Here is a 13895-nt window from a genome sequence, read left to right on the forward strand (position 1 = left end):
CCTTCTGCTTAGAGCTGATCATTACATATGTGCAAACAGAAGCGTGTTTCTGTCTCTCTCCACACAAGCATTAACACCAACACTAACATTTATAAAATGGTGCACTACGATCTCTTGTTAACGGCCGATGTAATGCAGCTTTAATGGAAAATGAACTACTGAATGGACTGAAAATGTTCACACTGTATTCTTCACTCAAAAACTGCCCGTAGTATCAGGTCCAGTTTACTAAAATCTCAGTTTGCTGATAACTCACAAAGTAAAAGAAACAGGATTCATGAAAAAATATTGCAAAAACTAATATTTATGTGCTGTAACCAAATGGTGACATTCGGCATGATAAAGCAAAAGTTATGTTTAAGTTTTCCACTCTTTACTGAGTTTGTTTCAATTATTCAGGCTAAAATCCAGGTTAAATTATTCTTAATGAGGTATTGTTAAAATATACTGCACAGCTTACATCCTTTTAGCGAAATAATATGAATATGATACATTACCATGTTGTTAATAATTATAATTGCTGTTGGTTAGCCACTCCAAACTGGATGAAAATGGTGAAGCTGTCCCTGTCATTATAATTGGGTGACAGTAGTGACATCAGTAAAGAGTGTGGGTGGGACAGTCAGACAGAACAGGGAGGAATCTGATGATTTAGCAAGATTAGCCTGAATTATAACAAGGAAGTGAGAATAATCTGACTTACAACCCAAGAACTGACTGGACTAGAGAGGACTCTTAGAAAGGTAGGAAAGTTTTCAAAACAAGAAAAGTCAATTTTGTATAAATGAAACTTAATCTTAGTTTGTATTATGAAAACAGAATTTAATTCTCTGATTATATTTGACAGTGTTCAGGAATTTAATTTTAACTGGATTTCACACATACACACAATCGGATACTGTCGATGTAATTCAGAATCGAAAACCTTTATAACATCCTCCTTTACTCCTTTACATTAGTTTGGTTACTATCAGCAAAGAAATATCTGCGGCAGTAAATGAAATTTCACTGTCTCTTGGTGGATCAGGAGAAAGCATATGATTGGGTGCCAAAAGAGGAACATGACATGAGGAAGTCAGGAGTAGCAGAGAAGCATGTGATAGTGATACAGGATACGTATGAAGAGTGGGGTTGGATTACATCTGGGATCGGCTCTAAGCCCTTTTTTCTGCAGTGATAAAGGACAGATTAACTGATGAGGTGTGGTAGGAGTCTCTGTGAACTATACAGGTAACAGACATCATTATGAGGGTAGGGAGCAGGTGGAAAAGAGCCTGGAGGAGTGGTGGTATGCTCTGGGAGAGAGGACGAATGAAATTCAGTAGAAACAAGACAGAATATATGTATGTAAATGAGAGGACGACAGAAAGGTGAACATGTAAGGAGGAGAAATAGTGTGGGTAGATGAATTTACATGCCTGGGTTCAGCCGTCCAAAACAACAGACAGTGAGCAAGAGAGGAAGCCAGGCAGGCTAGAGTGGGTCGAGTCAAGTGTCAGGGGTGATTTGTGACAGGAGGATGGTTTTGAGATCTGCCGTGATGTACGGTTCGGAGATGGAAGCACTAACAAAAAGAGAGGAGACAAAGCTGGAGGTGGCAGAGTTGAAGATGTTAGGGTTTTTAATGGTTGTGATCTGGATGGAAAAGATTAGAAAAGAGTATATTGGGGGACAGCTGAGTTGCCAGGCACGGGGGAAAAAAGAGGAAACTCACAAAGAAGATTCATGGCTGTCACTTGGTGTGGCTGTCACTTGGTGTTCGCTCACTCTGCGGTAGAGTATCACTTCCTGTTCCTGCTCAAACACAGTGGTGTTACTGAGTAGCTTATTTGCTTAGCAATTTAATTAACAACTTTTAAATACATTCTTCTTTCATATTATAATCTTCACGTGCTTCATCCGAAGCATACTTTCTGTGTACTCACTACCTAATTTATAGCCAAAGTATTCACTCACTGTCTCTGTACTGTTTCGCTAGCTTAGCTTAGCTCGTAGCCGACTCGTTAGCACCATGGCTACTTCACCTGTCCCTCCTGCACTTTCTTGCTCATTGTGTCAGATGTTTAGTTACTCCTCGGCCTCCTTTAGCAGTAATGATATCTGTAACAAATGTAGCATATTTGCAGCTCTGGAGGCCAGGATTACTGAATTGGAGACTCGGCTTCGCACCCTTCATTCACCCGTAGCTAGCCAGGCCCCTGTAGCTGGTGCAGCCGAAGATAGCGTAGGCCCCGCTAGCTGTTCCCCGGCAGACCCCAAGCAGCTGGGGAAAGAGGGCGGCTGGGTCACGGTGAGGAGGAAGCATAGTCCTAAACAGAAGCCCCAGGTACACCACCAACCCGTTCATGTGTCTAACCGTTTTTCCCCACTCGGTGACACACCCGCTGGGGGTCAAACTCTGGTAATTGGTGATTCTGTTCTCAGACATGTGAAGCTAGAGACACCGGCAACCATAGTCAATTGTCTTCCAGGGGCCAGAGCAGGCGACATTGAAGGAAATTTAAAACTGCTGGCTAAGGGTAAACGTAAATTCAGTAAAATCATAATTCACGTCGGCAGTAATGACACCCGGTTACGCCAATCGGAGGTCACTAAAATCAATATTGAATCGATGTGCAACTTTGCTAAAACAATGTCGGACTCTGTAGTTTTCTCTGGTCCCCTCCCCAATCAGACCAGGAGTGACATGTTTAGCCGCATGTTCTCCTTAAATTGCTGGCTGTCTGAGTGGTGTCCCAGAAACTATGTGGGCTTCATAGATAATTGGCAAACCTTCTGGAGGAAACCTGGTCTTGTTAGGAGAGACGGCATCCATCCCACTTTGGATGGAGCAGCTCTCATTTCTAGAAATATGGACAAATTTATTAAACCCCCCAAAATATGACTATCCAGAGTTGGGACCAGGAAGCAGAGTTGCAGTCTTACACGCCTCTCTGCAGCTTCTCTCCTCCTGCTACCCCCCCAAAAACCCATCTCCATAGAGACTGTGTCAGCTTCCAAAAAGACAAAAAACAAACTAAAAACCAGCAACAAACAACTTAAACATAAACAATTACAAAGAAAGAACAGTACAGTATCCACATCTGAACCAAAGAGTAAAACAGTGAAATGTGGATTATTAAATATTAGGTCTCTCTCCTCCAAGTCTCTGTTAGTACATGACTTAATAATTGATCAACAAATTGATTTACTCTGCCTTACAGAAACCTGGTTGCAGCAGGATGATTATGTTAGTTTAAATGAATCAACACCCCCGAGTCATTCTAACTACCAGAAACCTCGAAGCACAGGCCGAGGGGGCGGTGTGGCAGCAATTTTTCACAATCTTTTTAATGAAAGACCAAGACAGACTTTTAATTCATTTGAAAGCCTGATGCTTAACATTGTCCACCCCAGCTGTGAAACTCAGAAACCAGTCTTACTTGTTATCATCTATCGTCCACCTGGGCCTTACACAGAGTTTCTGTCTGATTTCTCAGACTTTATATCTAATTTAGTTCTGAGCTCAAATAAAATAATTATTGTGGGTGATTTTAACATCCATGTAGATGCTAAAAATGACAGCCTCAACATGGCATTTAGTCTGTTATTAGACTCAATTGGCTTCTCTCAAAATGTAAAAGAACCCACCCACCACTTTAATCACACTCTAGATCTTGTTTTAACATATGGCATAGAAACTGAACATTTAACAGTGTTTCCTGAAAACCCTCTCCTGTCTGATCATTTCCTGATAACATTTACATTTACAATAATTGATTACACAGCGGTGGAGAGTAGATTTTATCAAAGTAGATGTCTTTCTGAAAGCGCTGTAACTAAGTTTAAGAATATAATCCACCCACTGTTATCATCTTCAATGCCCTGTACCAACACAGAGCAGAGCAGCTATCTGAACGCTACCCCAACAGAGGTCGATTATCTTGTTAATAATTTCACCTCCTCACTACGTACGACTCTGGATACTGTAGCTCCAGTGAAAACTAAGGTCTCTAATCAGAAGTACCTGACTCCGTGGTATAATTCTCAAACACGTACCCTAAAGCAGATGACTCGTAATCTGGAGAGGAAATGGCGTGTCACAAATTTAGAGGATCATCATTTAGCCTGGAGAAATAGTTTGCTGCTTTATAAGAAAGCCCTCCGCAAAGCCAGAACATCTTACTATTCATCACTGATTGAAGAAAATAAGAACAACCCCAGGTTTCTCTTCAGCACTGTAGCCAGGCTGACAAACAGTCAGAGCTCTGTTGAGCCAACCATCCCTTTAACGTTAACTAGTAATGACTTCATGAACTTCTTCACAAATAAAATTTTTATCATTAGAGAAAAAATTACCAGTAATCATCCCACAGATGTAATATTATCTACAGCTACTCTTAGTACCATTGATGTTAAGTTAGACTCTTTTTCTCCAATTGATCTTTCTGAGTTAACTTCAATAATTACTTCCTCCAAACCATCAACGTGTCTTTTAGACCCCATTCCTACAAAACTGCTCAAAGAAGTCCTGCCATTAATTAATTCTTCGATCTTAAATATGATCAACCTATCTCTAATAATCGGCTATGTACCACAGGCCTTCAAGCTGGCTGTAGTTAAACCTTTACTCAAAAAGCCATCTCTAGACCCAGCAGTCTTAGCTAATTATAGGCCAATCTCCAACCTTCCTTTCATATCAAAAATCCTTGAAAGAGTAGTTGTCAAACAGCTAACAGATCATCTGCAGAGGAATGGTTTATTTGAAGATTTTCAGTCAGGTTTCAGAGCTCATCACAGCACAGAAACAGCTTTAGTGAAGGTTACAAATGATCTTCTTATGGCCTCTGACAGTGGACTCATCTCTGTGCTTGTCCTGCTAGACCTCAGTGCAGCGTTCGATACTGTTGACCATAATATCCTATTAGAGCGATTAGAACATGCTGTAGGTATTACAGGTACTGCACTGCAGTGGTTTGTATCATATCTATCTAATAGACTCCAATTTGTGCATGTAAATGGAGAGTCCTCTTCACACACTGAGGTTAATTATGGAGTTCCACAGGGTTCAGTGCTAGGACCAATTCTGTTTACATTATACATGCTTCCCTTAGGCAGCATCATTAGAAGACATAGCATACATTTTCACTGCTATGCAGATGACACCCAGCTCTATCTGTCCATGAAGCCAGATAACACACACCAATTAGTTAAACTGCAGGAATGTCTTAAAGACATAAAGACCTGGATGGCCGCTAACTTTCTGCTTCTTAATTCAGATAAAACTGAGGTTATTGTACTCGGCCCTGAAAATCTTAGAAATATGGTATCTAACCAGATTCATACTCTGGATGGCATTACCTTGGCCTCCAGTAACGCTGTGAGGAACCTTGGAGTCATTTTTGACCAGGACATGTCCTTCAACGCACATATTAAACAAATATGTAAGACTGCTTTCTTCCATTTGCGCAACATCTCTAAAATTAGAAATATCCTGTCTCAGAGTGACGCTGAAAAACTAGTTCATGCATTTATTACTTCCAGGCTGGACTACTGTAATTCATTATTATCAGGATGTCCAAAAAACTCACTGAAAAGCCTTCAGCTAATCCAAAATGCTGCAGCAAGAGTACTGACAGGGACTAGAAGGAGAGAGCATATTTCTCCTGTTTTGGCTTCCCTTCATTGGCTTCCTGTTAAGTCCAGAATTGAATTCAAAATCCTGCTCCTCACATACAAGGTCTTAAATAATCAGGCCCCATCTTATCTTAATGACCTTGTAGTACCATATCACCCTATTAGAGCACTTCGCTCTCGCTCTGCAGGCCTACTTGTTGTTCCTAGAGTATTTAAAAGTAGAATGGGAGGCAGAGCCTTCAGTTTTCAGGCCCCTCTTCTGTGGAACCAGCTTCCAGTTTGGATTCGGGAGACAGAAACTATCTCTACTTTTAAGATTAGGCTTAAAACTTTCCTTTTTGCTAAAGCATATAGTTAGGGCTGGACCAGGTGACCCTGAATCCTCCCTTAGTTATGCTGCAATAGACGTAGGCTGCCGGGGGATTCCCATGATGCATTGAGTTTTTCCTTTCCAGTCACCTTTCTCACTCACTATGTATTAATAGACCTCTCTGCATTGAATCATATCTGTTATTAACCTCTGTCTCTCTTCCACAGCATGTCTTTTATCCTGTCTTCCTTCTCTCACCCCAACCGGTCGCAGCAGATGGCCGCCCCTCCCTGAGCCTGGTTCTGCCGGAGGTTTCTTCCTGTTAAAAGGGAGTTTTTCCTTCCCACTGTCGCCAAAGTGCTTGCTCATAGGGGGTCATATGATTGTTGGGTTTTTCTCTGTATCTATGAAGCGCCTTGAGGCGACTTTTGTTGTGATTTGGCGCTATATAAATAAAATTGAATTGAATTGAATTGAATTCATGGATGTAGTGAAGTAGGACATGCAGAGAGTTGGTGTGACAGAAGAGGATCCTAGGCTATCACATCCTTTACTGCATAATAATTGTAGTGCTTAATTGCTTATGTTGTCAGTATATTTATTTAAAATATCAAGGCATGCACATCCACAATACAAAGTGTTCACCTCATCATGCATACAGAGTGGAGACAGCGCTGTTTCCCAGCAACTTAGCATAACACAACAAGAGCGATGGAGAGTAAGGAAAGAGCCATGGACATAAAGTTGTAGTCAGTCAGAACTCCTCCCTTTTACTTCAAAAAGTGTCAGTCTTCTCCATTCTGCCTATTTGACAGTTTCAAAATTTGTAATTTGTTTCAGTTTTTGTGATTACAGGGGGAGCTTGCTTCCAACAGGAGGACTTTGGCTTCAGGACAACCTTGAAGGCAGCATATTCTTTTCATTTGAATTGCACAAAAAGTAATCATTTATTTAAAAATTATGTTCTAAGTAGTACTTAAAAATAATTATACATTTAATTACGTTTTACAAATTATGTATGTTTATATACAGAGACACATGTATATATAAATATTGTATTATATATGTAATATTATATGTTTAATTAAAGCGTGCCAATTACTCCCTTGTTCAAGTTTTAGCTAATGAGAATTGAGAAGCCTAAATTCAGAAAAATATACGTGGTAATGTAGAAGTCATGGGTTGTATTATAAAGTGGAGGTTGAATGATCAATAAGCAGTATTCCTAATTGTATTAGTATAATAATAAATGTAACTCCTGAATGAGCCATCATTGTTCAGCATACATTTGATTGAAATTTGTATGAATATATCACCTTAAATAATCCAGCCAGTTTCAAATATGACTATATATTTCTCGTCTTTTTCTCGAGATGGACTTTTGTCACACAACTGCATATTCATTGTTGTGTTTTGTTTTCTCTCTTAAAGGCTGCCATTATGGGGGAGTGGTCCTTTCTGTCTGATTTGTTAGACAAGGTGCAGTTTCACTCCACCTTCTTGGGAAAGGTCTGGATGAGTGTTCTTTTTCTCTTCAGGATCTTCATTCTGGCAGCTGGTGTCGATAAAATATGGGGAGACGAACAATCAAACATGAAGTGTAACATCCTAACGCCTGGATGCAAGAATTCTTGCTATGATCACACCTTTCCTTTGTCTCATACACGCTTCTGGGTGCTCCAGATTCTCACCGTCTCCACGCCAACGCTCATCTATCTGGGCCACGTCTTACTAGTGATTCGTAAAGATAACAAACTGAGAAGACGCCTGGAGGAAAAAAGGAAAAAGCAGGAGATGATTAAAGCCCCCAAATATTCAAATGAACATGGCAAAGTGCACCTCAAAGGCGCCTTGCTGGTCAGCTACACGTTTCAATTGTTGTTCAAGATTTTGCTTGAAGTAGCATTCATTGTAGGACAGTACTACCTCTATGGCTTCATACTTATGCCAAATAAGGTTTCTTGTTTCAAGGATCCATGTAAGACAGAGGTACACTGCTTCATTAGTCGCTCCACAGAGAAAAGCGTCTTTATTATCTTCATGTTAGCAATGGCTGTGTTTTCTGTCATTTTAAACATTGTGGAGATATTTTACTTGATGATCTCAAAGATAAAGGAGAGGAAAAGAAGGACCAGCAGCTCCATTCCACCAGAGGGATTCAATCTCAACAACCCAAATCCCAATTCAACTGAGAGAGTTACATGGTGTTGAAAGACAGTGAGCTGACGTAAACATTGACATAGGTCACTATCGTTAGTTACAACATCACTCAACATCTTCATTTGAATTTTACATCTTATTTCAGGTTTAAAATAAATCAACCACATCGGTCAAATTGTACATAGACAGCCAACGATGTTAAATGCAGAAACTACTGAAAATGAGATGTGCTCGTATTCAAAGTTATAAACTGCCAGTATTAAACACTCACATACTGATCCATCTATCTTTAAAAGTACTAGTAGTTACTAGTAGTTAGGGGTTATCATGGCTAAGCAAGCACACTACATTCCCATGTTGCGCATCAATTTTCAACCGGAAAACCAGAAACGTGACCTTCTCTTGAATATGATCTACAAATGTCATTTGCAAAAATGTTGGGATTCTAGTATCTGTTATTTGGTCATTTACTTCAACTTTCATCTAACAGCGAAAAACAAAACAAAGTGTCCAAGAGCACCTCAATCATGAACAAAGTTAAACAGGTTCTAGATTATAATTCTCTCTGGATTTTGTGTTGTTCTCTAATTCTCCCGTATTTAACTTGTTGTGTAGAGGTACGGGGAAATAATTATAAAAATACACTAAATGTGCTTTTCATATTACAAAAAAAGGACAATTGGTATTACACATAAAGTCCGATATCCTCTTTATACAAAGTTCTTATTTTTACAGTCGAAATTATTCAAATTTCATGACAGGGATGAGAGGGGTCATTACACGACAAGAGGTGTTTTCAACAAGTCATCACTGTTATATATTGTTGTTAATGTGTATTACATATACTCAGGAAGCAGCTACATAACTACATGACTGAGCTATAAATATGTGAAGGGGGTGGGGGTAAATGCTCCATTTTGTATATATGTATGCATGTGCTCTAAATAAACCATCAATCAATCAAACACTGAAATGCTATGTGTCAAGTTGGTCCTGGTACTGGAAATGGTGCACATTTTAAAAATAATAAAGTCAGCAAAGTTCAGGAGCAGCATACTGTTAGCCAGTTCTGAATCTTGGCTCCCGTGTATGAGCACTGACCCATGTAGTAAGCCTTAATTATACAGTGTTGATGGGATAGCTAAAAGGCACAATGGCAGAGTAGTCATTCCTCTTATATTTCTTTGAAGTATGCTTGATGATCGGTGTCTGGGTCGCTTACACAGTTTGTCCTTTGTAATATAACGTCTCTGTGGACCAGTCTGCGTAGTCACATAAACTCCATGCTCATTGTGTGATGATAAATTTTTTGCAGACGTGAACCCAAGTTGATCCTAGCTAACTTGCAGAAAGTATAATCAAGGCCTTATCTCTTGTTGCAGGTGCCTAGTTAAACATTAATAAATATGCTCTGAATAAGATTTTTTTTTAATTGATTGCAGTTTACATTATATGTTTGAAAATATGTGTTCAGGAACACATATTTTCACATAATAGGCTAAAACAATGCTAACAAAAAGCTGAAAAGATATATACATAACTTTTTAGATTCACTTAAAACTGAATATTTATAAATAAAGGCCTTTAAGAAAAATATTAACAAAACACATGGATGTGTCTCACATTATATTTATTTTAATTGCTGTACAAAAAGATCTCGGTGAGCAACTCACTTTTAAAAATGCCAACAATACACGTAGGTGTAATGCAGAACAAGCAACAAAAAAAAAAAAAAAAAAAAAAATTGTATTGAGCACGTGTAAGGAAGGATATCTTACTATTATGAACACAGTAGTTTTTCATTGTACAGGAGTAGAAAAAAAAAAAAAATCACACTGCAGATAGCTGGTGAAATCTCTGTGTGACTAGACACTATGCTAAAGAGCTAAACTCAAGTTTATATCCAAGGAAACTTTTCTGTCAAACTTATTCATTTCCTACAACTAGATTATGTTTTCTTCAGGAAATAAGTTCTTTATCCACAAACAGTGTGATTTCAGACTTTGGCTTTTTTCAAAACCTCTTGGTCCCAGTCAGTGTCAAGAACATCATTATTTAACTCGGCAGACTCAAACAGAGACAATCCTGAGAATAGGCCTTTGGAACCACTACTATTACTATCCTGAGGACTCATAAAACACTTTCTCTTTAGACTGGCAGTCCTTTGACAGTTAACTGAATCCCTAGTTACCATTTTTACAGTGTTGTTTTCAGTATGACTGAATTTGGTCTGTTTTACTTTGCACTCGGACATTGTTGTACTTGTTGACTCCATCCCTAGTTCACATTTCTTTGCTGGTGTGTAATCTGTTGCTGGGGGTATTGTTTGGCACTTCTTGCCTATGTGGTTGGCGATGTTTAGAATTTTGTGGACTTTTGAATTAGCTCTCAAACAATCAGCATCACCTTTTTTAAGCGTACTATTTTCCATTTTTGTTTGAGCTGTTGTGGGTTCACTTGTCCAGATAGACGAGAATCCTGAGAGTTTAATTTCTGAGCTTGAGGAAGTTATACTGGTCTTCATCTGTTCTGATTGTAATGTAGTTTGATTAGTGATGCAAGCACTTGATTTTGAAAGTGGGGTGGAAGTAAATATATCTCTGTCATCACCAGTGCTGACTCTGGTTCTCTGACACAGGTGTGCGTCATTATGACTAATTGGTTTCTTTGTGTTAACGCTCACTGTCATTTGCTTTTCTGGACTGGCATTATTGTTATGGTTGTCAACTGAAGTTCTCATCTTATTTGGTTTGAACATGAATCTTGACAACTTTCCACGCAAGTCTATGTGTGTTTCAGCTTCGACTGCCATTTTCTCCCTTGGAACAGCGCTGCTCTTCCTACTTTCAGTCAGGTGCAATTTGTCCTCCTTTACATAGCTGTCTTTGTCAGTGGACAGGTTTGTCTCTAGTACATTTTCACTTTCATCCCCAAACACCAGCCTTTCTCTGTGTCCTTTTCCAACCTCTTTGTGAAATCGCTGATGTTTCAGGTCCAGTTGCCCAAAGCCTTTATATCCCATATTCTTAGAGTCCATTGTGCTTCTAGAAACCTTTTGAAAATGATATCCCAATGGCTCTGGATGTGCTTCATGCTTCTTTCTCTCATATTTCAGTATCTCCTCTTGGCTTTTAGAGATTTCTTCTGTAACGCTTTCATTTTTCTCACCTTGTATGTTTTGTTCTGAAACAGAGGTAATATTTCCAAAAACAACTGGAGCAACAGTCCTTCTCGAAGTCAACTTTTCAGATCGACAGCTTGATTGTGTGGTTACTTTAGACACGTCTGTTCCACTTGAAATAGTTTTTGTATTTTCTTGAGGTGTAGTTATGGGTGAGGTCCTATCATTTGGGGACAGTGACAGAGAGGTATGGAACCAGTTCGAGTCACTCCTCACTCTATTACCACTTTCCAAATTGCTAGTGTGTGTTTTGGAGTTTGCGTCACTGAGTAGATGCTTCAGTTTAGTAGTTGATGAATCACATTCAGGAGACTCTGATGTCTGGCTTTTTGACCTTAAGAGAAAAACAACCTGCAGTTAAAATGATGATAGCTCCAAACACTCATGTGCACAAAGTTGAATCCATAAATAACAAACATTTCAAATCTGCTCCCAATTTGAACTCCACTGGCTACATTCATCACAAAGAATCATGTCATTAAGTGTCAAAGAATAATTATCTTATGTGTTTTTGTATACGTTTTATCCAAGTACAGACAGAAAATGGGGCCTAAAAGACTATAGATTATCAGTGGACGTCAAATCATTAGGTCATGATTTTGATGTCATGGGGGATTTCTTGGCAGAAAAGAGACAGTTACTAGCAGCACTGCTTATGCACTCAAATGTTGTGTAGCAGGAGGTAATAATCTAACATTGGGATTATCTTTGAAAGTTAACAAATTTTAAAAAAAACAACAACAAAACAAAACAAAACACCAATTTACTCACCTGGATAGTCTGTCTCTCTCCTTCTTAAGGAACAGTGGGAGGTTCAGTCCTTCGAGCAGTATCTGACACTGAGTTTGATACTGCTCAACAGGGTCAGCAGGAAACGAGGTGAATAAAGTATTCACATTTCCCTGCAAAGCGCCACCCTAAAAGAAGAACGTAATATGCAGTTACAGACTGACACAGCAACGTGATGACAAGACACCACAAAGTAAATGATATTTGGTGAGTTCAAGTGACGATTGCAATCAACCAGCTGGAAAACTAAGGAGACTACAAGTGAGAATGTCATCTGTAAACTCATTTTACATCGTGGACCACATACAGCCCACTTTACTTTTAAGTGGGCCAGAATGCTGAAAATTAGTATATCAAAAAGAAGTGTGACTTCATCACTCATTTACAACAAGTGAATGCTGCTGTTACTTATGAAAGCTCTGTCAGCACTCACTCTTTGGGCTTAAGTTGTAAAAAATAAATGACAGAAAAAGTTCTGTTATCTCATTAGCTAGACTGTCCTGTAATTATAAAACAATATAAAGTTTGTCTTACCATACAAAAAATTTCCTCATTTATTTATTCATAGTAGATAGTGATAACTTTTCACTCGTTTAATTGTTTATCCATTTCTTGATTACTTTGGTGTAGTATGAATAGCTGTGAGAGAAGTCTTTATAAGCACTTCACCAAAATTTATGGAAATACAATTCAAAGTTTATGTCCTCCTCTACATTTTCAGAGATGTCCAGTGGGCCAGATATGAGTCTTGCCAGACCAATGCTGGCCCCTGGGGTCACCTAGGCAACCAGAGCCTTGAATATCTGCAATTAAAGTGGGAGCTTCAACACAATATACAACGAACAGATTGCTTGCAGTATTGTATACAACTTTAGGCTAAAGCATCAAGTCTCAGCTTCAATGTGAGTAGATTTTCAGCAAGTAGAACTGTTTTAGACACGGTTATGTTAGGATTCTGTTTCAGTAAAGGCAATGAAAACCAAAAAAATAAGGCAAGAAATGATCAGATGTGGAATTTATTTTTTCAAACTTAACGGCTGATTTCATTCAAAAAATTGCACAGACTTTAGTATCCTACCTTTAGTAAACACCGCTGCTAATTATTTTAGTATAATGATCATAGTACATACAAGTGGTGTGAAAACGTGTTTGCCTTGGCATAAATGCCAGGATCAGTACTACAGTCAACCGATAACAACAATTTTTTCTGGCAAAACTTCTCCTATTTCTCCTAAGAAGTATAAAAGAGGGCTTTGCTATCCAACCATAGAAAACCACCAAGTCCAGGTATGTGGATGACACCTGGGTGAAAATCAAATTTCAGGATGTGCCACAATTCACGGATCACATTAACTCGCTGGAAAACCACATCAAATTCACCAGGGAGGATATGAAAAGTTGCTGGTTAGCCTTCTTAGACTGGGAGATCTCCATCAGTAATGGGGGACATTTAAAAGTTGATGTGTACTGTAAACATACACATACGGATAGGGCTGTGCGATATGACCAAAATCTCATATCCCAATATAAGACATCTACTGTCCGATAACGATATAAATCACAAAAATTTTACATTTTCTGTAAATTCTGTGAATCTTGGGCAGCTCAACTTGCGTGAAGTGTTTCCAGCTGGGTGTCGTGTACCTGGAGTCGAGTGTTTAACCGATGCATGAAACGATACATTTTTAGACATAAGTTGTAACGGCCGCCGTTTTCCTTGTGAGTATTTATTACACGGTGTGCTGCGGGGAAAAGCCTGTTCTAACGTTTGAGTCTAAGGTTTATTTTTTAGCACCTGACAGCTCTTTTTTGCTTCTCATCCGTAAATAATCTGCATAC

The 13895-nt window shown here is 38.9% G+C and overlaps 2 protein-coding genes across 5 annotated transcripts in view; one reads left to right on the plus strand and one right to left on the minus strand.

The window, feature by feature from the left end:
* Window positions 1-707: 707 nt before the first annotated feature.
* On the plus strand, window positions 708-9051 carry LOC146372420 (gap junction Cx32.2 protein-like). 2 transcript variants are annotated; one of them, XM_084953120.1, is made up of 3 exons: window positions 708-743; window positions 6782-6865; window positions 7358-9051. In XM_084953120.1, exon 3 carries the CDS (start codon window positions 7367-7369, stop codon window positions 8135-8137), a length of 771 nt encoding a protein of 256 aa, XP_084809246.1. In that variant the 5' UTR covers window positions 708-743; window positions 6782-6865; window positions 7358-7366; the 3' UTR covers window positions 8138-9051. The 2 variants fall into 2 exon arrangements, with proteins under 2 accessions (XP_084809246.1, XP_084809245.1); XM_084953119.1 differs by lacking the exon at window positions 708-743 and having other exon boundaries at window positions 751-6865.
* Window positions 9052-9674: 623 nt separating this feature from the next.
* mcm9 (minichromosome maintenance 9 homologous recombination repair factor) overlaps window positions 9675-13895 on the minus strand; it is a 35278-nt gene continuing 31057 nt past the window's right edge. For all 3 annotated transcript variants that reach the window (XM_084953116.1, XM_084953117.1, XM_084953118.1), the window contains 2 exons: window positions 12039-12184; window positions 9675-11601 (listed from right to left, as the gene is read on the minus strand). In XM_084953116.1, the coding sequence (XP_084809242.1) occupies window positions 10083-11601; window positions 12039-12184 (1665 nt within the window). In that variant the 3' untranslated portion in view covers window positions 9675-10082. The remainder of the gene's footprint in view (window positions 11602-12038; window positions 12185-13895) is intronic.

Source organism: Perissodus microlepis, chromosome 15, assembly GCF_051167445.1.
Source record: "Perissodus microlepis isolate ML-2025 ecotype Zambia chromosome 15, ASM5116744v1, whole genome shotgun sequence".
NCBI classification, from domain to species: Eukaryota; Metazoa; Chordata; class Actinopteri; order Cichliformes; family Cichlidae; genus Perissodus; species Perissodus microlepis.

What these genes read in the sequence shown, in the direction of transcription:
- LOC146372420 (XM_084953120.1), top strand. Translation starts at nt 7,367, where the DNA reads ATGGGGGAGTGGTCCTTTCTGTCTGATTTGTTAGACAAGGTGCAGTTT.